Below are 25,903 nucleotides of genomic sequence, written 5' to 3' on the forward strand. Positions count from 1 at the left end.
TTTTCTTTAAAAATAAACAACCCCAAATGACATCACCTTCAACAAAGGTTGCGTTCCGAATCGCATACTCTTTCTTTTTTCTATTCTACATACTACATCCGACGATAAAAAGAATCTAGTTAGGATGCAGTAGGCATACTATTGGGACATACTTTTCTCTCTTATTTCATCATAACATTGCGCCTTGATCTTACCTCTTGCTTTTATATCCGTCGCATCCCGCGTTTGTTATCATATGGAGGCTTCGTCGATGTTACGTCACTTCACGTGCGCACTGGATTGTGGGTCAGAATCGCCCAAATAGGATGCACTTTTCAACACTAACAATCTTGGCCGCATGAAGTAGGACATCCGGGTACTTCTAACCATCCTAAATCTGGCCACAAGTATCGGGACATCCTAAATCTTTTTTCTACATACTATATAGTAGAAAGTACGCGATTCGGAACGCAACCTTAGTCTGGCTAGCCGGATATAGACAACTAGTATAGCTAACCCTGCGTTCCAATCCCCGGAAGTATCGGGACATCCTAAATCTTTTTTCTACATACTATATAGTAGAAAGTACGCGATTCGGAACGCAACCTTAGTCTGGCTAGCCGGATATAGACAACTAGTATAGCTAACCCTGCGTTCCAATCCCCATACTTCCCTACTATTGAGTATGCCAGAAAAAGATTTAGGATGTCCCAATACATGCATGTCAATTGTAGTATGCTAAAAAATACATAAATGCACCACTAACTCCAATATCATGTTGGATTATTCGTCTTTATTCTTGACATTTTTCAAAAAAATAAAAAATAAATCTTCCTTTTCTGATTTTTTCCTCTCTTGTGGCCCTAAAACTTTTGTGTATGTGTATGTAGTGTAGTAAAAATGTGATTTGGAACGCAGAGTATATGTTGTCAAACTCCTCCCCTTCCACTTCCTCTTTCCCTCTGTAGTCTACTGTTTATGGTTTGATAGTATCCTGCTCATAATGTCGCTCACACACGGCACGTGTGTGTGTCATTAACAGTTTTGGGTCATTCTTTGTATGATCAGCTGATCAGTGTGTAGAATAGAAAAAAAAGATAGTATGCGATTTGGAACGCAGACATGCCCTGTGTTCCAAATCACATACTTTTTCTTTTTACTCCACTTCATACTAAAGTACAGAAGAGCTAAAGGGCCACGGGAGAGAAAAAAAAAATCAGATAAGGAAGATTTTTTTCATTATGTCAAAAAATGTCAAGAATAAAGACGAATACTGCAAAATGCTATTGGAGGTTAGTGGGGCATTTATGTATTTTCAGCATGCTACAATTGACGTGCATGTATTGGGACATCCTAAATCTTTTTCTGGCATATTAAATAGTAGGGAAGTATGGGAATTGGAACGCAGGGATGATCAGGGTTGCATTCCGAATCGCATACTTTCTACTATATAGTATGTAGAAAAAAGATTTAGGATGTCCCGATTCTTGTGGCCAGATTTAGGATGGTTAGAAGTACCCGGATGTCCTACTTCATGCGGCCAAGATTGTTAGTGTTGAAAACTGCATCCTATTTGGGCTATTCTGACCCACAATCCAGTGCGCACGTGAAGTGACGTCACATCGACGAAGCCTCCATATGAAAACAAACGGGGATGCGACGGATATAAAAGCAAGAGGCAAGATCAAGGCGCAATGCTATGATGAAATAAGAGAGTAAAGTATGTCCCAATAGTATGCCTACTGCATCCTAACTAGATTCTTTTTATCGTCGGATTTAGTATGTAGAATAGAAAAAAGAAAGAGTATACGATTCGGAACGCAACCCAGGTTTTTCTCATGGAGAAAGTGACAGAGCAGATTGACCTGGCCGGAGTGTTTCCCATCTGAGTGGACAGTGCAGACAGAAGCAATCAATCACTGGAATAAAGAGTTGATGAGCTTCAGACAGCTTTCAGTTGGACTCATTTTTCACCCATTTATCCTTTTGATTGTTTCATTCATCTTCATTTTATCCTTCACCTCAAAGATCAGTATTTTCTGTATCGGTGCCTTGGATGAAACAGCTATAAGCTTACACCTGGAATGATAGCGTAATGTTTGTTAGCTGATCGTTACCATATGGCAAGTGTCATAGAGCATCTCCATTTATAATGGCTCTTGTTTAGCACAAATCACAAAGAATGATGATAACATTGAAAATGAAATGCAGTAAAATCAGATCTCAAATATGAGCGCCATAACTGTGCCATTCACTGACTTAATGTCTCTCCATATTCAAGCACATTTATACTGTGTTGGATACATAAATCAACAATTATGACACATCAGTACTTTTTCATGCTTCCCTGAATGGCTACGAAAACAAATGTATCATCTCAAGAAGACACGTTGGTCATCCAGCTATATATCAGTGTCACTCCTTAATGGTGTTCCCAGTTAGCTCCAAATTAGTATCGCTGTAAAGCTAGCAAGAGCTAGGATGCTACAATGTATGTAAAGGCAAACCATTAGGAGTTGATTGTTTTCTGTTCCATCAGTTAATTGAGCAAATGATGTTGAAAGGGAAAATGATTACGTTAGCATTATAACATCCATCACAGAGCCACTTATTTGCTTCAGGTTTGAACATATTGTACAGTATATGATTTTTATTCTTCAACTACAAGCACTTTTGGTGTTGAATCTTTCAGAAAACCTAACATTATTTTTTAGAAATGTATTGATATGTTTTGAGTTCTTGTGTGGGAACATTTCCTGATAGTGGCTGTGCTGAAACGATTTTATAATATATATCATTTATGACATGGCATTCCCACAACAGAGGAAATATTTACTTACATCACACTGCAAACATTTACTTGTTTTCCACTGAGATGTGACCATATCTATAAAATGTATTTATTGATATACCTTCAGCTATGAGATTATTGAAAACTGATGTTTATTGCACCATTTTTTGTTACTTTTTATGAGCATATCATGTGATCCGCCTCATGGCTTACTGTAGGCCATATGGGGGTCTCTCTTCTAGATTTGATTCAGCCAGAGAAGTGTGGTATAAATTTGGATAATGCGACATTGCGTTCATGGAGACTCCTCCCTGCTACAGTTTCAGAGGTCAACCTTCAGTCTGCTGAAAATATTCAATGGGTGCGCCCTCTCACCATGTATGCCTCACATTCACAATCCCTGCGTTCCAATCCCCATACTTCCCTACTATTTAGTATGCCAGAAAAAGATTTAGGATGTCCCAATACATGCACGTCAATTGTAGTATGCTGAAAATACATAAATGCCCTATTAACACCAATAGCATTTTGGAGTATTTGTCTTTATTCGTGACATAATGAAAAAAAATCTTCCTTATCTGATATTTTTTCCACTCATGTGGCCCTAAAACTCTTCTGTACTTTAGTATGTAGTGTAGAAAAAAAGAGTATGTGATTTTAAACGACTGTCTTTCTTTTCCTGGTTTGGTTGTGTCAATTTCACATCACATTGGATGCACGGATCACATTACAAACGTTTAAAGATTGCATACTTATTTTAGGTAAAGACACTGCAGGTGAATAGGGTAACATTTTCAACGTATAGATATCATCATGTTACTTTGCCAGTTGATGACTTGACATTAAAACAGAAATGTCTGAATAATTATTCAAATGGGTCAAATTAAAGTAACAGATTTTGGATACAGTCTTTTTTCATTTTTTAAATAAATAATACTCTGTACAGGTCTTAAAAATGCCTTTTCAGGCATGTTTTTAAGAATGACAATAAATAAAAAGATAAATCGGCTAAATGAACAACATATTATGAACAAATCCTTCTGTACTGGTTCAGAGTGTTGATAAAAATGAATGTTGATATAATATATCAACATATATAATATATACATAATGGTTGTATATTGAGAAAAATACACAGGTGCAAACAGACAAGGGTTAGGAAAATAAACAGCCAAATGTACATTGTGGACCTTTTATCTATACCAGTATGAAAGAAGACATGTTAGGGAGGAAAATAGTCCTCCATCACACCTTTCACCCCCTACATTATTCTAAAATGAAGGGGGTGAAAAGATGTACTCCAAGAAACCTGAAAGGAAGAAGAAAGCTGAATGTTGCAGAAGGTGCACTTTGTCTCAATTTGACGCTCCAATTACCATGTGTTAGAAGCACAGTACATCCTCTTCATGCACTGTTCTATAGGATGCCTGGACAGATGAATATGAATCAGAAAAAACTAACATTTACTTGATATAGTGCTTCTCAAGGTACTCAAAGACCCTTTACAATGCAATGACAAGCAAATTAAAAACAGTGTAGCAATAAAGCCAACACACACTAACACAAAAGCAAAGACAAGTATATTCAAAGTAAGTGAAACATTCAAATCAGCATAGAAAAGCAGGAGTAATGTTAAGATGTTAAATAGAAATCTAATGTTAGTAATGTAATGTAAATATTGTTAGCCTCATAGCATAATTGCCTAAATCATATTTACGCTACTTTTACTCTACATCTACTCTACTCTACATCTACTTTACCCTACTCTATAACCCTTACAATGTGACTTAGGCAATTATGCTATGAGGCTAACGAAAAGTAGATGTAGAGGAGAGTAGATGTAGAATAGAGTAGATGTAGAGTAAAAGTAGAGTAGCCTATGATTTAGGCAATTATGCTATGAGGCTAACGATATGTAAAAATGTTATGTTATCATTGACTGAAGGCTATTCTGAAGCAGCATGGTGGGTGGGACCATGACTATAGCTGTCTAGTATCCAAATGTGGAGATGTGGTGGTCCCAATGTCAGAGTGACAGGGGAGGACGAAGCCTTCATTAGGGGCAGGGAAATAGGCTTATTTCCATGAGAGACGGCCGTGGCTGTGTGCTCACTAGCATTCCCCTCTCAATCAGTCACCACGTTATCACAGAGAGACACACAGTGGGGATACGACACTGATGGTTCTAGCAATGTTAGGACGCATTAGGCATTCATTTAGCTGCCTGGGGGGGACGCATTGATCATTGTTAGCTCCCCCCTCCCACTGCTATTGTTATAGTGCCCGCTGTTATCACTTTCCTCTTTTTCACTCATTTGTGTTATAATCAGCAGAAAATAACACAGCGAGTGAAATAAATGGGGATATTTATGGCTGACTGCTTCTAAGATGAAACAGGGTATTTTGTAATAACGTGCATTGAGAACTGGCCAAAGATCGCCCGCTATCAGTATACCTGCCTTGGCTCTTTTGAAAATGAAGAATAGATAAAGGAGTTTGTCAGCAATACATTAATTTAAATCCCAGATGATAGACCTTCTAGGATTGAATGCAACCTTTTTTTCAACGTTTAAACTACAGAGTCAATGATGTAACTGCAGCACCAGAGGGAGAACATACTGTGTGACTGCATTAAGTCAATATATACATACGCCTACATAATATATGAAGTTTACAATGAAAAAAGAAAATAACAATCTTGAGGGCTATGACATAAATCAAATCAAATCAGTTTTATTTGTATAGCCCAATATCACAAATAGACATTTGCCTCAGTGGGCTTTACATTCCATACAGTATGACACCCTCTGCCCTTAGACCCTTAAGGGCAGGGTGTCATACTGGACATCATGTGGTGTTTCTTCTCTTTCATGGTGGTACATTATAGATGTTACCCTTTCAGCAGTGTCTGGTGGTCCAGGTGCTCCTGCGTTTGACCACTGCACACTTTTGGGTTGATAAAAATGTAGCCATCTATCTGTCACATTTTATGACTACATGGGTTAATGTGAAAATATAGAAGAGAAAATGTGCCAGAATTATAACTTTTCTTTTTGTTGATCAGAGAAGTAGTGTTTCTATAAGCCGGACTAGCAAATACGCTTGAATTGAACTGGATGCAAAACCAATTGTGTTTGTATATGTTCAGATCAGAGTACCAATCAAACACACCATTGTACTATTACTTCTTCTTCTTCTGTACTTTTTTTCTCTCCATTAATATAGCTTTATGAGTTTACTTTCCAAAAAGGCATGGCTACAGTAGCCTATAACCCGATATAAGTGTGTCGATGGAGCGTTATATTGTGCTGTGGGATGTGTTGATGTCAAGCCCAGTCACATAAAATGGAATGAGGCTAGAATGCAGGACAGGTCAGCAAAAAACATAGCCGCCTTTATATATGATGAGAGCCTGTTCCTCTGCTTGTATATCCTTGACACGGTGTGAGTGTTGGAGGAGTATTTGTGTGCAAGGTTATAAAGGGAAAAGAGCCATGAATGGAGAGGCAGCTTGGAAACACAGTTTATATGGATCCATCATGACCTCTGAAAACAAAGTGAGCCGGGCAGGAGTTTATTAGATTACCACTGATCTCTGCCTGACAGATTGCCCTTCTCCAGGCAAAACCCACACACACTCACCTCTATAGCTCAATACTGCCACCAAGTGGACCACATCTGATGTGATGTGATGAGGTACCTTTCGTTAGCCTTATAGCATAATTGCCTAAATCATATTTACTCTACTCTACTTTTACTCTACATCTACTCTATTCTACATCTACTCTCCTCTACATCTACTTTTCATTAGCCTAATAGCATAATTGCCTAAGTCATATTTTAAGGGTTATAGAGTAGGGTAAAGTAGATGTAGAGTAGAGTATAATAGAGTAAATGTAGGGTAAAAGTAGAGTAGGGTAAATATGATTTAGGCAATTATGCTATGAGGCTAACGTTTTACAACAATAATGCTCCTGCTATTTTTAGCTGCCTGTGGTCCATGCCACTGAGCAACCACAAAATAACCATGTTAGTGCACATACTTTTCCCCTGGGCATATCACTGAATTATTAAATAATTAAAATGACCAGGAGGAAGAAGTCCAGGCAACTGCTGCAGACGGCTGGACAGTTACCAGTTATTTTCTTTTATACTACATGAACGTGATTGACAAATGTTCCAACAACAAAAGGTTCTAACGCAGCTAAAGGTGTGAGTGTTCCCATTAAGCCAACATGTCAATGTGGGCCCTATATAGTTTATAGTCTTTTCTCACACACATTTTTATATGATCATTTGTGAGACTGTTATTAAAGACCTACTTCACCGGTTGGAATATGAAGGTGTATTGAACTCGGAGATCCTATTTAGTATAAATGTGCAAAAAAAAAATTGAAATCGGATCATCTTAGCCTGAGAAAAGGCAGAAAGAGTGTTTTATGGTCTCACTGTCTAACCCTACATTTTCCTTCTTGTGACATCACAGTAAGGGTCAGGATTAACAGGACAGCTGGGCCAAGGGAAGACTGAGGAAAGAAAAACCTCATTCATTATATTATAATAGTGATTTTATAATGATAGAACGCTGGTTCCGTATGGGTGAAGTATTCCTTTAAGAATGAAGAATGTCAATCATACCAATTAGAATCTTATGCACCAATAATATAGGGCCTAGGTGGGTTTGTCCATGGGATCCACATGGGGGACAATGTGAGGCAAAGTGGGATCACACTAGGCCAGCTTTTCTTTTTCTCTCCCAGTTAAAATGTAGGAGAAATGTTGTGTCCTTCACAAATCCAGAGATAAGTCCTGACAGGTAAAACATGCGCCCGCTGACCATAACTCCAGCATTATGAAGGGCACACACATGACACATGCACAAACAAACCTCAAAAATGTATTGCGCTGTGTGTTCAGGCTGTGTGCAACCTGCTTGTGAGGGTAAAGTATTCCTATTCAAATGTCTTGATGGATGCATAGTGAGGCATTAGCAGAGTAATCCTACTGTATATAGCTCATTGCCTTTAGCATCTATTTTGAAGGTTGGACATAGACATGTTGATGACATGTCACATATCATTCATAACATGTGGTAATTGATAACATATGTGAGAAATAATGTCAGTCAACTAACAGTTCTTGTGATTATCGATTTATAAAACAATTATTTTCTTGATAAATCATCTGTTGGGTCAGAAAGCTTCGGTCCATGATAGGTATCCTAATATTATTATAGAATAACCCTAACCCTAGCCTGATATTATTATAGAATAGCTTACAAACATAGATACTCCTAACTTTGCCCAAAGCGGGGATAACTTAATTGTTGGGATGTTTGTTCGATAAATAACCTAAATGTTATATCAACTATTAAAATAAGTCCTGATCAATTTCCTGTTGGAGTGGCCTGTTGAATAGCATATGACTAACCAAACAGTTTCAGTAGAAAATCTAAACAAATATCAAAATAGTGATTATTAAATGATGAATTAGCAAACTGCCCTATCCGTCACACCAACTTTGGTAATATAAGCTTGAAAGTAAATACATAGACAACATATGCTACATTAACATATGCAACATTAAAAAATACAGTAAGAAACGGATCACAAAAGCCGCATGTTGATTCAGTGTGATCAGTGAAAGGGTGTAAGGCGGCATGTAACTTCTGGATTTTCTCCTGTTGATTCTCAAATCAATATGGCTGTGCATATCCCAATAGGCAGAGAGGAAAATAGAGACCTAAAATTATCTGTGTATTAGAATGAATCTTCTTAAAAAAAAGAAAAAAAAATGTTCTAACTGTAGTAGCTGTGTATCTGAATCTTATGGCAGTGGGGGCGGGACCCGATAAGCCTTTGGCTTCTCCTGCTTCCCTTCAGACGATAACACAAAGTAATATGTATGAATATGCAATGAGAAAATTATGTATTATGTGTAATTGTCCGGAAGAATAATAATAAATAAATAAATACAGTGCACATTCTGAAAGCATAACTCTTGTTTGTTTTATTGCACGTCATGATACAGTACCAATGATACAATAGGGCTCTGAAAATAATACAGCTATTAGTTCTTGTTGATGACAAATATGTTAGCAGCAGCTGACAGCTGCACTGCTATCTACATGTTCTGTACCCTGATTCAGGCAGAAGCATTTAAAGGCAGAGGTAAGTTTACATGTTCACTCCATCCAGCCACATGTTGTGTGATCCACAGACAGGCCAAGGGAGCCGGTTTAGCTGCTGCCAAGATGTTTAGTGTGTCTCCCCTGGGCTAGGAGCTTCCCCGTAGCCTTGTCGGTGAGGTCAACGGTGGCAAACGCCAGCGTGCGTCCTTGCTTCAGGACCTGCGCAGTGATGAGTACGTCCTGGCCGATATTGGCAGCATTCATGTAGGTTATGTTCATATCCACGCTGACCCCCGGAGCTCCTCTCTCACTGTGCATGATTGCTACGGTGGAGATGACATCCACCAGGGTGGCAGTTAGCCCGCCATGCAGCGTTCCAAATCCGTTGGTGTGCTCCTTCTCTACCCGCATCTCACACACCAGCTTACCCGGGCTGGCAGACAACAGGTCCACCTTGCTCAGGACTCTGTCGTAGCCAGGACTATCTATCATTGATCTCATTACTAGTCTTAACGTATTTAAAGACATAGAAACCATGGTTAACTTTAAAAAGAAAAAAAGCGGCCAATGTCAAACTTCTGTTTACTACTGTGCCTGAAACCGGTTAATGTCGCTGTATTATGACGATTTTTTTTTGCTAACCAATTAGGTTTGTTTCGTCCCCCGGGTTCTGTCGCGGGAACTGCCAGACGCTCAAAACAACAAACCACGGAGGGCACGTTTCAACAGGTGTTGAATTGAGGGAGCTGCCAAAGTCCACTTTATGTAAGTGTTGTCGATACGAACATGTACGTTAATGAAAGTGAAGTGCTTCCTTCCACATGTAGTTGGAAAAGTTAGCTTATACTTGTAGCCAGCTTAACATACTAGCTAAGGAGATAGGAAGTAAGGTAATACTTTCTTCAAAATAAAAATGGTTCTTCGACTTTACTTCACTAAATTAACATTATATAATAATATGTATATGGGAAACGCCCCATCAGAGTGTATTTCCATTTATTGAAAGTCGACAGTGGATCAAAACATTATTTTATATCGTGTATATCAATGTTTAGATGTCCTTTAAATGGACAGTCTCGGGTACGGTTTTTATGTTGACAGTTGTGACCGGAAGTGGTAGTGTATTATCCTATATGTGACACCAGAGCCATGCACCAGAGTGACAACGTCCCGTTCCCACTATCACGTATTTAAAAATACCAGCCTCGAGAAGTAAATATTGCTTTCTTTTGGAACACTTTCTTTCGTTTTATGAATAGCTCGATTATTATGAAACATTCGGCATACGATTCGGCAGCGTTTGTTCCAGTGAACTGTCACCTTTCCTCAATGACCTGAAGTCATGTCGTACGTGGAGCATTAGGGTTTTCAGAACATTGTAGGATTCTTCGATTTGTAAAAACTAAATAAATGATAACTTGTATATAACGAAATGTTTCATTGCAGGGCTTCAGTTAATATTACCAACTCGAAATACCTTCTTATAGACATACAGACCTCTTGTCTAAAAACACCAATCCCTTTTACCCTAAATGAATATCTGCACAACATCTCTCTTTGCTTGCTATTATTTTGTATTGGCACCTGCTACATATTACAAATAATAATACAATGATATTACCATATTTCACCTGATCACATTTTATTGTATCATAAAATAATATAGCCTACTATGAGTTTTGAAATATGTTACACCTGGGTCCTGTTGCATAAAACTAAGATAAGGGATTAACCTTATTATTTACTATCTATGGGATTAACCCAGGATATTTCGGTTATCCTGGCTTGCGTGCCATGATCCGGTTGCATAAAAGCGGAGGGACATAAGTTACCATGGAGATTTTCTGTTGCCTGACTGGTTCAGTCAGCTGTCACTCAGATCTGAAATCAAGGTGTTTAACAGTTATTCCATGATCTTCTGTGTACTGCTTTATTTTCATTAGCCTGTTTTATAGTACCACATAAAGGACTACATTGTAATTTAGTTAAATAGTTCTTCTTTTTTATTTATTTAACCTGAACCATTTATAATGAACTTAATTATAATTAGATTAAGATGAAATTATATAAATTATAATAATTTATGTGATAGTCTGTTCATATTGCACGCTATATTTATACAATTGATTATCGATGGCAGATGACGTTGCAAATGTGGGTCAAATAAATCCACTTTGTAGGCTACTTATAACCATATACAGGTGCATCTAAAACAAAATTGAATATCAATGAAAAGTTCCTTTTTTCTGTAATTTAATTCAAAAGGTGAAACTTAAATATATTCTAGATTCATTACACGTGAAGTGAATTTTATCTAGAATAAACATACTTTTCAGAAGGTCGACATTTCTGTATTATAAATCCTTTTTCTGATTGGTTTGATGTAATATTCTAATATTTTGAGATACTGGATTTTTTATTCCATGATCAATCAATCATCCAAAAAAAAGGCCTGACATATTTCACTTTGTGTAATGAATCTATGAAAGTTTCACTTTTTGAATGGACTTTCCATGATATTCTATTTTTTAGATGCACCTGCAGACTGCTCACTGTCAACTATTTTACCATTAATCAATACAGGGGCATCAAGATCATTTGGCAGAGAATACAGTTGCTCTATGAAATGAACTGCCCTCTCACTTACGTGTTTAACTAGCAAGGCATTGTGGGAAAATGGGCCGTCTTTTCCATTTTTACATCAGTAAGATTGCGTCCCGAATCGCATACTCTTTCTTTTTTCTATACTACATCCGACGATAAAAATAATCTAGTTGGGATGCAGTAGGCATACTATTGGGACATACTTTTACTCTCTTATTTCATCATAACATTGCGCCTTGATCTTGCCTCTTGCTTTTATATCCGTCACATCCCTGTTTGTTTTCATACGGAGGCTTCGTCGATGTGACGTCACTTCACGTGCGCACTGGATTGTGGGTCAGGATCGCCCAAATAGGATGCAGTTTTCAACACTAACAATCTTGGCCGCATGAAGTAGGACATCCGGGTACTTCTAACCATCCTAAATCTGGCCACAAGAATCGGGACATCCTAAATCTTTTTTCTACATACTATATAGTAGAAAGTATGCGATTCGGAACGCAACCTCTGTGTTCGATCTCTGGGTCTACTTCTGAAAGCTGTGGGCTGGCACTTAACAGAATTACTTACACCTGGCTTGACAAAGCAGCCCCTTTACATCCTGGATTGGTGTTTATGCAATTGACTAATCCAAAGTGCCCAGGCTAGACTTTGTCAAGGCTGCCTTTATCAATCATCCTGGATATCTTAATTCCACTTTTATGCAATAGGCCCCTGGTGTCTTCTTTCTTTACCCACTAATGATTTGAGTCTTTGCTTCAGTTGTGTGGCTTCCTATTGGCTGATGGAGTGGACAGCGTCGGTATGGCTTCCTATTGGCTGATGGAGTGGACAGCGTCGGTATGGCTCACAGACTGACCAAGAAGGAGCTGGATGAACAGTTTGAGCTCTTCTTGAAGGAGGTAATATAACATGGTGTACTGCTCATAGATTGATCATTCTATTCATTATCATCTCATACTAATTCAGACAGAACAAGACCTTATCCAGGTTAGCTACAATGCTCATGCTATGTTAACTGGAAGGAGAGAATACTTTTTTCTTTTCTCTCACAGTTCACTGAAAGGTGGAGTCTGTGATTCTGGAGAATGAATCATATGATGCCTGAACACATTGGCCCTCATTTATCAACCGTGCGTAGACCAGAAAAGTGGGTGTACGCACATTTCCATGCAAACCTCTGCATTTATCAATTTGGACGTGAGCGTAGGATACGCTCAAATCCCACGCTGTTGACCGCAGCAGTTATTTCCTTCCTAACTGCTGCCTTCTGGCGTTCTTTAGTGCCGCTTTTAATGCTCCGAAATGAAACTTTATTTTATTTTTTCTACTTTCGCTGTTATGCTGTCAGTTTCTACTTTAGAGAAGTTCTTCTTCTTTGCCGTAATACGCATATCAATGTCGTAAAACCTCTGGGCGAGGCCTCTAAACTGAGAAAATATAGGCGTGATATTCAAATTATGATTGTTTTCAGCCGCCGTATTTATCAATGCTTGTCTGGTGTACGCTGAGATTGGCGAGGTACGACAGTTTGATAAATCCCACGTGATACCTGGCATAGGGCTACAGGGTTCAACATAACTTTTTTTTCCTACTGGCCCGCCGGGCCAGTGGATCCGAGTTTTACTGGCCCCTTGTATATTTTCACTGGCCCTGCACACACTTTTTTTTTCTTCATAATTTAGTGTCAATAATTATAATACCTGTATTAGAAAAATAAAGAAAGATAACCAGATCTAAAGCAGGGGTGTCAAACTCTGGCCCGCGGGCCAAATCTGGCCCGTTTCAATATTGAATCTGGCCCGCGAACCAATTCGGCAATTCCATTGAATTCGGCCCGCGAAAAAAATAAATAAATAAACAAATATGATTTTTTTTTTTTTTTCTCTCTCATGCGGAGCCTGTGCCATATCCGCACGTCGCACACACTCCCAACCGTTAGGACACTCGCATAGCTTACCACTAGGAATGTCTGCTGAAAGTTCCACAGCTCAGAATTTTAAGCCATGAATTGATGAACTTGCATTGAAGAAAATAGGTTTTTTCTAATGGCTGTAAATAGGCCAATCTATGTGGCAACATAGAATGCTAATATGATGATTGATTGTGTCAACTGTCTAAGGATGAATGCTAACATTATCTGGTTTCTAACTTTTGCCTCAAGTTACAATTTAGCTAACTTGCTAACGTTAGATAGCCGCTGATAGCCCACCCCTTTCATTTCCAATGGTGGCTTTGCATTGCATTACCAATGTAAAGTGTCATAAACATTTAACACTGCTGCGTCATGATTCCTATAAAAAATAAAATAAAAAAACGTGATATGTTTTGAATGTGCAGAAAGTTTTGAAAAATCCAAGAGAAAACATATTGTCGCTCAATCCAGAATGCCTGAGAGCCCTACTGCATTATAGTCCTTTAGAATTGTTTCACCAGGAACCTGAATGTTGTCTTTTCCTTTACAAAAATAAAGACATTTCCTCAATAAATTTACGCAGAAAAGGCACAGAAAACAGAAACAGAAAAATCTACTAGAACACAGGAAATTAAGTGTTTGACGCACAAACATTTCTGGGGGAGCACCCCCATACCTCCCACCTATAATTGGTCCCCCAAAATATGTAAACAAAATCTAGCCTATGTACGCAGGTTATATACCTAGATGTGTTGTTTGATTTTTGGATTAAAAAGAAGGCAGCGACATGTCTGGCCCTTCGTGTGATTATCATGTCGTAATTCGGCCCTTTGTGAAAATGAGTTTGACACCCCTGATCTAAAGGGAATATCTATACTGTAACAGTATAGATATTCCCTTTAGATTTGGTTATTTTTCTTTTAGTTAATTATATGAAATATTGATATTGCTCATACACATAATATAAAACCAGGCAAACATATTGAATTAGAAGCCTACAACTGAAAGTATGTTGAAAGAGTCGGCCAGTATTTTAAAGTCCAGTAGTTTGATGGTTGTTTTTATTCTTGAATTTGGGCAGTTTAATGAATAGTTCACCTGCAGAAGTCATGTTCAAACATAAAAAAAAAAAAATAAGAGATGAAAGTCTGATCATTCTTTGTGGTGTGGTAGGCTGTTTTTATTACTTTCTCTATATGCATTAGGGATGTGAATGTGTCGACCGAATGACCGGTTTTCCACTTGCGCTCAAGTTGACTTTAAAAATAGAATAGAAATCCGAAAATCAGTGGGTTATGCCGTTTTATTAATGGGAGATTTCACCGTGTATGTGAGTTCACGTCTGGTCGTGAGCGCGCTGCAGGAGTGTCACTTCTCCATGAAGTGTCAGCTTCACATAAGAGTCCGGTGTGGGACCATTTTTTCAAACTATTGATAAAAAACAATGCAGTGCAAAATATGCAGCATAAGTTAAACGCTCGTCTAAGACTATGACGTTAAATCACCTTAGAAACACACAATGCCTTCGTCTGATCACAGCAGCGTTTCACCGTGTGATCTCGCCAGCGAGTGAGCCGCCGCGCAGATGAACTGTGGTTTGTGGCTAAAATAATAACCGGGGATATTCTCCCCGTTAGTGATTTCAATGGGAAAGACTTTCGCGATCTGATTGAATGTCTCGAGCCTGAAAACACAGTGCCAAACTGCACGACTATAGGAACTGTACAGTGAGCGGAGTCCCTCCGTTCGTTTCTGTCTACAACCGACACAATCACCGGAGACGCATTCACAGCGTTTAAATAAAGCCTCTCATTTGTATTAGCCTACCATTGGGGCTTGGATGCAAATACTGTAACATTACGGCGGCAGATAAAGGAAAAGCGCAGTTATCATTTTCTGCACCTCAACCTCTGCTGTGGGAAGAAAGAAAGGGGGAAAAGCAAGTCGATTAATTTGTCGACTCGCAGGCGGACGGTAGTGCACCCACTTGTTGCTCCGCCTGTCAAAACGCCCACGCATCGGTTGTCCACTGGCCTTTCATTAAAAAATATATTTTATGTTAGGTTTATTATATTGAGTCTTAAATAAACACTGCTTTCATTACGACTCTCAACGCGCATTTCAATGAACCATGATGTAGTCTACAAAAAGATACTGAACTGTGATTGGCCAGTCACTGGCCCGGACGGGACAGTGACTGGCCAATCAACTTGCCCTGCATATGATTTTACTGGCCCCGGGCCATCGGGCTATACGTTATGTCGAACCCTGGGCTATATTTGCGCCAGGATCTGCACCAGTTTCCACGCAAGTTTGATAAATGAGGCCCAGTGTGTGTGTTCTGGGAAAAAACATCCAGTGTTAACACAATGCCTAGGCTCTGTAAACAGGTATGTAAACAAAGGGGGTCCACTGTAGCTAGCAACATGCCAGTTTACAGAGCCTAGGCTGTGTATTAACTGGATTTTTTTTTCAGTGCACACACAGTACGGACAGGTAGCGGATCCTGAGGAGATATTTACTGATTTTTACAAAAGCTTTTTTTTTTCAACAGGCGTTCTTCTGGCTGACTGCACCTCTTTAATGAATGAACATGGTTAGAACGAGGGTCACACAGTGAATCCACTAATACAGCTTCTCATCAGCTTCATTGTTCTACATTAGCAGAGAGTGACTTATGCTGCCTGATAATGTGCATACACAAGTAGAGAATGCAGGTCAGATTATTACTATGGATGGTACCGTATGACAACTTTCCTCATTATTTTTAGTTTTTTTCAAAAGACAATGGATGGAACCAAATTGAAACGAAAGAAGTCATTTATTTTCATGCATGCAGTGATCTACTGAAGCTATCTCTCTGAACTAAACCTGATTTGTCCTCTGTCAGTCTGTTTCAGATGAGTCAGTGGATGTGGGCGGCTCTGATAAGCAGCCCCGTGCTAACAGCAGACACAGAGCACCATGGAGGCAGGATGACACACCCAGTGGATCAGAGACAAGAAGAGGTAACGATGACGGGAGGGATGGGGCCGATCCCATCGATCAATATCACTATTGGCTCAGATATGGATGCAATCTACTTATTTGTTATCGAACTGACAACTATGATCCACGTACCCATCCAAATTCCATAGTCTGTTTTAAAAAAATTCATTCTAAAATTATTTTAACTCTGAAAGAAATTCAAATGTTAAGACTATAGCTGAGTGATATAGCACACGTTAAAAATAATTTAAGAATTAAAAAGTTCAAGGTTCAAAGTATCTTTATTATTTTTCCCGAGGGGCAATTTGATGTACAACCAGCAGTACAAAAGAGAAACAGAAAACATATAACATAAGACAACAAATAACACAAAACAGATCACAGTTACATGTATTTTTGTATATTTTTAAATTAGAATTGCTGTGTTGCTAACCTTACACATAACATCACCACCAACAAAGAAATGTAGAATAATTATGATATGGGACAGTATCGGTATCGGACGATATCCAAAAGCCAGATATCGGAATGGGATGGTACTGAAAGATAGTGGATGGGTGCAGCAGTAGGTGATGGGAGGATTAGACATTAGACATAGAGTCTACCTAACTTTATGTTATGTAAATGTGACTAGGCTTAACCAACCATGAAAACAGATTTTCTGAAAGAGCTGCTTAGAAAGAAGCAATAGTTCCTGCTTCCTACACGTACAGTTCAGTGTGTCTTTTCTAACTGGTTATAAATGGATTGGATGAGGAGGATGGATTAGGTCGACTAAAGATATGCTTTAAATTTGGATTTTTACTTATATTAAGTCATGCATATTTGCTATTATGGATAAACACTTAAGCAGTTAACTTAAGTTAAGTTGCTTTGTTAGTCAATGGTTACATTGAAATTTGTCTTTCCGCATATCCCCTCTCAAGTTACCACACTTCGGAGGGGGTCAGAGCGCAGGGTCAGCTGTAGTACAGCGCCCCTGGAGCAGTTTTGGGGTTAAGTGTCTTGCTCAAGGACACAATGGTAGTGATGGTCGCCACCGTAGACGTAATACCAGACACTACTAGTTTTACAACTAACTCCTGTCCGGTGCCGGGGATCGAACCAGCGACCTCACGGTTACTGGTCGGCCACCTTTCCTCTAGGCCATCCTGCATCGGATTAGTGTTTGTTCAGAAGTAGTTAAGATTGGTAACAAGTGAAACTGCATGCTAGATTGTAGTCACTGCTAGTTGGCTTCTTTTTAGTTGTTGAGTCCGACACTAAAATAAGAAAAATATACTTTTACACTGGGATAAAGCTTTTCTCTCAAGGGTTTTGTTAGTAGGTCAATGGATAGGTTTCCTGCTTTCTTTCTCTTAATTGAAGTGAATTGAATACCTCTAGGTTTTGGGCTGTTGGTTGAACTAAACAAGGTATCAGGAGATATCAAAAGGAAATCCTACGATGATTCCATAACGACGGTAACTATTAGTTGCAGCCCAATGTATTGAGTGTATCTATACTTACTGTATGTTGGGTACAGCCATCTTTACTGAAGTGACCAACAAAAATGAACTTTGAATTATAGTATTGTTCTCCTTCACGCTTTTGACTAAACATTCCTTTATCCACTGTATGTGTCCCCCCTGCCATCCCTTAGCCCTTTATCCACTGTATGTGTCCCCCCTGCCATCCCTTAGCCCTTTATCCACTGTATGTGTCCCCCTGCCATCCCTTAGCCCTTTATCCACTGTATGTGTCCCCCCTGCCATCCCTTAGCCCTTTATCCACTGTATGTGTCCCCCTGCCATCCCTTAGCCCTTTATCCACTGTATGTGTCCCCCTGCCATCCCTTAGCCCTTTATCCACTGTATGTGTCCCCCCTGCCATCCTTTATCCACTGTATGTGTCCCCCCTGCCATCCCTTAGCCCTTTATCCACTGTATGTGTCCCCCCTGCCATCCCTTAGCCCTTTATCCACTGTATGTGTCCCCCTGCCATCCCTTAGCCCTTTATCCACTGTATGTGTCCCCCTGCCATCCCTTAGCCCTTTATCCACTGTATGTGTCCCCCCTGCCATCCCTTAGCCCTTTATCCACTGTATGTGTCCCCCCTGCCATCCCTTAGCCCTTTATCCACTGTATGTGTCCCCCCTGCCATCCCTTAGCCCTTTTTCAACAGGACGAGCGTGACCGTTTCTAAATGCTCTTTCACTGTTTGCCTTCCTTCTGCTTTTTTCACAACACTGCACTTTCTCCCTCAATGTTTCTTTCAGCCAAGAGCAGATTTATCAAAGCCAGAAAGGCTGAGCCTGAGAACAATGATGGTGAGAGCCAGCTGTGAAAGACTTCTTTTAGCCTACATCCCCATTAAAGCTAGTTCACCTTTAAAACACTCAGTGCGGTTACATGCAGACTCATAATTGGGTAAATAAATGAATAAGACCTCAACAGGACTCAACAGTAAAATGCATGTAAACACCTTTATCCTATCTACTTCGCACACAAATCGGCACATTAAGTCGGATAAGAACACCTGGATTAGGGGTGTGCACGTGTACTTGTGTACACATGTAACCGTTTGGTAAATCATAACGACATAGGGTGACTGTGGCTCAGTTGGTAGAGCAGGTCGGCTGATGATCAAAGGGTTGGAGGTTCGATCCCCGCCCTGCCACCTGTGTCATGGTTGTTGTGTCCTTGGGCAAGACACTTCACCCACCTTGCCTCGTGTGAATGTCGATAGTTAGCCTGCTATCGGTGTATGAATGTGTGTGTGAATGATAACGTGGGAAAGGAAAACGGGTCTCCCTTGCAAAAGAGTCTTCGGTCTCAATGGGATTTACCTGTATAAATAAAGGTTAAAAAAAAAAAAAAAAATAACCGTTTAAGAAAAATCAATAATTTTTTTTTTTATTTATGTTTGGAGAATTATAATTTTTTCAAGGAGTGGTGGGCGATGTGAGCTACTGTATGCTACTAAAGCAGATACCACAATACATTATTGTGTTTGGTTACAATATCTATTCATTTTAACTGCTCCACCTTCAGTTTCACTCACGAGCCGACAACGGCCCCGACAGCGGGAGTCAGTCTAATGACAGATTATCACTAGGCAGTTAGGATCACTTCGAAGTCAAAAAGCAAAATGATGAAATAAAGGCCTCTCTGCCTCTGTCTATCTGTCTGCCTGACTTTCTCACTGCACACTGTCACTGCAACAGCATCGGCAAAAAAATAAATTACGTCATGTAACCGCACTGAGTGTTCACGTGTAGAAACATCCTAAAATCCACAGTGTCTCAAGGCTTAACATCTGTTCAGTCACCCTCCTGCTCTGATCAGTCCCTGTGTCTTTATCAGCTTGTCCTGTAGTTGTTGTCACTTACACATGTATTGGTTTATGTTGTCATAAAGCTAAGAAACAAGAAATGTATTTACCGGAGAAGATCAGCTCTTAGCTGCAAGTAGAGATGATGGTATGATATCAGCCCAATGCAAAGCTCACCCTAGTGATATCACTACAGAACATATAACAGAAACACCACATGTACAGTGGTACTCCCATGCAAACATACAGCCATGGAAAAAATTAAGAGACCACTCCAAATGTTCAGTGTCTTTCTTTTTACTCTTTAGAGGCATTATGTTTGAGTAAAATGAACATTTTGATTTTATAATATAAACTACTGACAACATTTCTACCAAATTCACAATAAAAATATTGTCATTTAGAGCATTTTCAATAAGTAATGTGGAAATAAAGATTTAAGAGCTGTATGTAAAGATACTTCAGCTTTGACACCACAGCTGTTATCCATCTACCGTTATCTGATTGTGCAATAAATAGATTTTAATGAACACAATTATTTATAAAATCATTAATTGACATATAGGCTGACTGTACCAACTGTAAAGTTGTTGTTAATCCAAAGTGTATCTTTCAAATGAATACACTGACTGGTGACATTTCAAAAAAGCACAAATGCTTATGGCCTTAATGAGGGTAGTTTATTTATTTTTTAAGATTTTTTTTTGCATTATTTCTTTGCTTTATTAGACAGATTGGAGAGACAGAGTTGAAAAGGGCAAAGAGGAGAGGACATGCTGCAGGGAACTGACCCGGGCGGGATTCAAACCCGGGTCTGCTGCAGGGCCTTGGCCCGGGGGGTACCCACTGTACCACGGGCGCCCCCATGAGGGTCATTTGTGACCAGAAACCTTTTGGCCTCCCAATATAGTTGTTCTTTATGCAAGTGTTGCAGAGATTGAGCAGCCTGGTTTTCTTCTTCATGTATGTTGGAAGTAGTGGGTGAAGTTGTTCCAGAAGTCCCCTCTCTAGATATTTCATTATTGACCCCTCATCTCCTGAGGGAGGACACCTCTATGTGTAGTCATGTCCATCCACACAGCCAGCCTGTCTTTACTGAGGTGGTAGCAGTAATCTATATCTGTTATCAAATCACCATTAGCTATGAAAAGGGTTTGGAATGGACCACACTCCACTGATGTAAAGCACCTTGGACTACAGGAAGCGTTAATGGATGTGCCCCGGTGTAGTTTTAGATGTCCCGTTTCAAATAGCTCTTCCATATTAATCTGCACAGTGCATACAATATTATTTTGTCTTCTTGTTTGTGTGAAGTTGTCAGTGCGGAGCCCTTTTCTAAGCCGGTCCCCAAACCTCGTAGCAAAGCTGTGGATAGACCTCTTCAACTGGACCAGACCCACAGAGATCCAGGGCTGGAGCTTTCCCAGACCGTGGGGAGACACACAACAAGTCCATGTGGGGACTCTGACAGTGTGAGCAGTGGTGCTAATGCTAAGCTCCAGTGTGTGTCTGGAGAGAGGAGCCCTGAGCACACACACACTGCCAGCTCTTACACTCACTCCCAGGGGGACAGTGAAGATGGTAACTCCACCTCCCAACTCCCCCAACACCCTCCACTAGTTCTGGATTAGTCCCTCGTATTAGCAGTAGAGTGGTAGGCGCCAATAGTACAACACGCTTGGTTCCTTTTGAGTTTGTATGTTGCATATTCCCTTTTTTTTCATCTGTTTATAGTTTTTGAAAAGTTATAATACAAACAAACAATGCGGACATACACATAAATACAATATTGGTGGTGACACATCATGCAAAACTAAAAACTAAAAAAAGTTACAATGATTTTTTTTTTTTAAATAAGTTCTTACAGTGTATCTCATATGACGATGTTGTTTGTTTTTACCAGTACAGGTTCATCTTAACTTCTTAATCAAATGAATGACAGGTCGCCAGATTTTTTTACAACAGTCCCAGTCTCTCTCTTTAATAAAGTGAATATCATTTTCTCTATATGTAATACATTCCACAGTTCCTTCAGCCACATGGCAAATGTTGACTGACAGATACATTTTTCTCATCTGTCATTGCAAACGTTGGAAAAAAACTTTTATATGTGATTTCTATGGAGCATTTCTGCTGCGATCACTGACGAAAATCCGTGCATGGGCAACTGGGTGGACTCATTTCACCGGTCTGTGTGGCTTCAGTTGCTGTCAGGATCAACAGGAGGAGCGATAGTTTCTGCTTTTCTTTGGTCAAGAGAGGAATCAGTCTCCTGATGTTGTTGTGTTATTGTGAGGCAGCACAACCTGAGGCTGCTGCAGGAGCCCCATAGAACATATGCACAAACATAGACTCTGAGAGAAAATAAAGTGGGGCTGATTTACCACACACACACACACACACACACACACACACACACACACACACACACACACACGGACAACGCGAATGCAATCAAATTGTATGCAGAAATGCAAAACATGACATGCGATTTCAACTACCAGCAAAATGCTCAATAATGTTTTTTAGCCCTAATTTCTTTGCTGATATCCCCCCCTCCCCAAACAATGTGACATCTTAGTTGTATGCTGTTAGATATGACTATTTCTACCTCCCACTTTTTCATTCCACTATTTATACTTTCATCTTTCACTATTTGTACCATTTTCCCTCTTGATTTACCTTTGCTAGCCACGTGCAATTTCTAAGATGTTGTACATGGACAAGATTGCTTAAAAAATATTTGCCTGTGATCTTCACAAAATTCTTACCACACGCACATCATAACATTGACATTGTATAGTTTCACTGCACATATCCATGGGTAAGGTACTAGTTATAATTATTGTTAGAAATGGGTGCAGAGAGGAGGGATATTCATTCTGAGAAAATGCCTTTGTCTACATACTGGTTTTTGACTGTATAGGCCTTTGTCAGGCATCAAGTCTTTTGAATCAAGCAAACACGCATCCAGGTCCTGTCAATAGGTAACCATGGAACTCTTGGGGTCCACAGTGTATCATAACTTCCACCCTGTGTTAGTCTTATGCATATATGAAGAACTGCAGTCCACCATGTTTAATGGCTTCTGGCCCATGAGCAAATACATAAGAGAATGCATAATGCCAAACACTTGAGGACAGATAATTATTAGCTTTTTATATATTAGTATCAATAAAAAGGTCAGTCTTTCAGGGGGCTAATCATTTTGACCCTGTGTGCCCACTCAAACATCGGAAGCAACCAAAATGAAATGATGTATGGAAAAGCTGTGTTAAAGTTTCCTTGCTCTGATTAAGAGCATTGGGAAATACATTTTCATAGGGGGGCTAAGAATTCTGTCCTTAAGTGTATATAATCAGCTTGATTGTGACGTGTTCTTTTTTTCCAGAACTGCTGGATTCTGGGAAGTCTTCGAGGAAGTGTTTGAGGAAGTCTGAGTCTATTGAGGAAGAGAACGAGGAAGACAATACACACATACAGGGTGAGTGAATAAAGAGATGAACAGGCTTAGACTGATGTATAATAATAATGTAGTGGTTACAGCTTATTCAGATGCATTTTGGAAATTAACATTACTTTAATCATTTTTAAAGTTCAGAGGGGCACCACCTGTTTTGCCTTACCTTTTGCACTATTTTGAATGTATTTATTGTATATATTACTTATTTCATCTTATCTTATTTTTTCCTTTTGTTGTTATTGCACCGTGGGTCGGAGAGAAACGTAATTTGGATTCCTCTGTTTGTCTGGTACACTGAAGATATTGACAATAAAGCGACTTTGACTTTGAAGGCAAATTAGCAAAGTCTGTCTCGTTTTATGAACGGTTTGTCTTTAACGTTGATTAACTTAGTTATCAATCAGATAAATACATATGAACAAAACCTAGTCGAATGATCACGTCTGGAGCTCGTCAGCTCAGAAAGACGACTTCTGCAATCAGTCCTCTGCGGGGCCGTGGGAGGGTTTATGATCAGAAGAAAAGTCAACTGGAAGGAAGAATGGAGTGAGGAAAGCTGGTCTATTAGTTAGATTACCCCGTTACTGAAAAAATAACGGCGTTACCTAACGCCGTTATTTTAAACGGCGTTATTCCCAACACTGCATATCACTAGTGAAAATGTAGGGTTAGGATTAACAGGACAGCTGGGCCAAGGGAAGACTGAGAAAAGACTGAGGGAAGAAAAGCCTCATTCATTATATTATAATAGCGATTTTATAATGATAGAACACCGGTTCCGTATGGGTGAAGTATTCCTTTAATCTGACCTGGGCTTGTTGTGATTGCTATCCGTGTGTTTGCAGACCCAGCTGTGAACATGGCCAGTATTGGTCTGGACACTCTGGATGAAGAAGAGGAGAAAGCCAGATTCTTTGCCCACCTTGAAGCAGACGCTCCAACCACTATAGATTACTCCAGGCTGAACAGGGAGCTGGACTCACCAAGTTCTACCACCGCTACTAACCTCAGGTAAGGGAAACACTTCTGCTCTAATACTACAGCCACCAAGAAGACTCCGTCAAGGAAATGATTTGTTGGGCCTCACGCAAGATCAGTTTTGTATTCGTATTAAACCTTTGACATTTTCTGGGACAGCACAAACACCTCATCTCCAGACCTGAAGGCGGTGTCCCTCTCCTTCAGCAGGGTCTGGACGTCCTTTGTCATCCAGGGTTTTTGATTTGGATACACCCGGATGCACCTGTCCACAGTGACAGTGTCAACACAATGCTTGATGTAGTACAGTGGAGGTGTACTCTTCCAAGTCCTGATTTTAAAAAAACGTCCCAGTTGGTATTTCCAAAACAGTCCTACAGCTGCTGTGCAGCATCATCAGGCCAGGTTTTAACAGCCTTTGTTACTGGGGCTGGGGGGGGCTTTATCCTAATGGTGGTGTATGCTGGTATCAGAAGCAGGGACATGTGGTCAGATGTTCCCAGGTCAGGTAGCTGTCTAGTCTTGTGACCATACTTGATATTTGAGTAGTGTTTCCAGATTCGGGTCAACACAAGTTTTTTGGTCAGTGGGTCAGTGGGTATTAGTGTGTTTTTGTGCTTCTGCCCCTTTAGAGGTGACCGTGGCTCAGGTGGTAGAGCGGGTCGGCCAATGATCGGAGGGTTGGCGGTTCGATTCCCGCCCTGCCCCCTGTGTCATGGTTGTTTAGTCCTTGGGAAAGACACTTCATCCACCTTTTCTCGTGTGAATGTGTATGACTGCTATATGTTTGTGGTGGTCGGAGGGCCTGTAGGCGCGAAATGGCAGCCACGCTTCCGCCACCGGTATGACTGTGTGTGAATGAATGGAACATGGAACCCTGTAAAGCGCTTTGAGTGGCTAGAAAAGCGCTATATAAATCCAATCCATTATTAATATTATTATTATTAGATCATGGTTGTGACTGTGATGTATTGAGTAATGCTATCCTCTCTGTAGGAAAGCTGAGGAAGCAGTGGAACACAGAGATGAAGAGAGGAAGGCCACACACACCTATACACAGTCTCCAGGTGAGAGGAATAAACCCTTTGCAAAACTCTATCTCTCCCTGCGCTCCAATCCCCATACTTTCTGCTATTTAGTATGATAGAAAAAAGATTTAGTATGTCCCAATTCTTGTGGTCGGATTGAGCATGCCTTAAATACCAGGACGCCTACTACATCCGATGGAGATTTTGAGTGTTGAAATCAGCATGCTATTTGGGGGCCATTCTGACCCACAATACAGTGCGCACCAGGAAATGGTGTCACATCGACGGAGCCTATGTATCGAAACAACCAGGGATGCGTCGGATATAAAAGCAAGAGGCAAGATCAAGGCGAAATGTTATGATGAAATAAATAAGTTAAAGTATGTCCCAATTGTAGCGTACTGCATTCTAACTAGATAATTTTTTTATGAACAGCTGTAGTATGTAAAATAGAAAAAAAGAGAGAGTATGCGATTTGGAACGCATGGTGTGTTCCCTTTCTCTGTGTGTCTCAATCAGTCTATTCTCTCCCAGCATTCACAGCTTCTCCACACTACAGTGAGGATTTTGAGGAAGAGGAGAGTGGAAAAGAGCCAGCGGAGGTGGTTCGCAATTATCTGTCTATAATCATTGAACTCTAAGCGTAGGACTTTAGTGACTTAACAACACATTTGACCTTCTGACATATTAAACTCAGTTTACTTTTACTGTACTG

The 25,903-nt window shown here is 39.9% G+C and overlaps 2 protein-coding genes across 3 annotated transcripts in view; one reads left to right on the plus strand and one right to left on the minus strand.

Moving 5' to 3' along the window:
* Nucleotides 1–8,888: 8,888 nt before the first annotated feature.
* Nucleotides 8,889–9,518, minus strand: LOC307259446 (acyl-coenzyme A thioesterase 13-like). The gene has a single exon (XM_080039287.1). It carries the CDS (start codon nucleotides 9,435–9,437, stop codon nucleotides 9,009–9,011), a length of 429 nt encoding a protein of 142 aa, XP_079895413.1. The 5' UTR covers nucleotides 9,438–9,518; the 3' UTR covers nucleotides 8,889–9,008.
* A 31-nt stretch (nucleotides 9,519–9,549) lies between these two features.
* The window catches only part of cep162 (centrosomal protein 162), a 41,380-nt gene continuing 25,026 nt past the window's right edge, over nucleotides 9,550–25,903 (plus strand). Inside the window, exons 1-7 of one of the 2 annotated variants that reach the window (XM_080039286.1) lie at nucleotides 9,550–9,665; nucleotides 12,267–12,406; nucleotides 16,310–16,427; nucleotides 23,111–23,203; nucleotides 24,028–24,193; nucleotides 25,157–25,227; nucleotides 25,723–25,790. In XM_080039286.1, coding sequence (XP_079895412.1) covers nucleotides 12,347–12,406; nucleotides 16,310–16,427; nucleotides 23,111–23,203; nucleotides 24,028–24,193; nucleotides 25,157–25,227; nucleotides 25,723–25,790 — 576 coding nt within the window. In that variant the 5' untranslated portion in view covers nucleotides 9,550–9,665; nucleotides 12,267–12,346. The remainder of the gene's footprint in view (nucleotides 9,666–12,266; nucleotides 12,407–16,309; nucleotides 16,428–23,110; nucleotides 23,204–24,027; nucleotides 24,194–25,156; nucleotides 25,228–25,722; nucleotides 25,791–25,903) is intronic. The other variant, XM_080039285.1, reaches the window with a different exon arrangement.

The sequence above is a fragment of the Ammodytes marinus genome, assembly GCF_949987685.1.
Source record: "Ammodytes marinus genome assembly, chromosome: 13".
Lineage (NCBI taxonomy): Eukaryota > Metazoa > Chordata > Actinopteri > Uranoscopiformes > Ammodytidae > Ammodytes > Ammodytes marinus.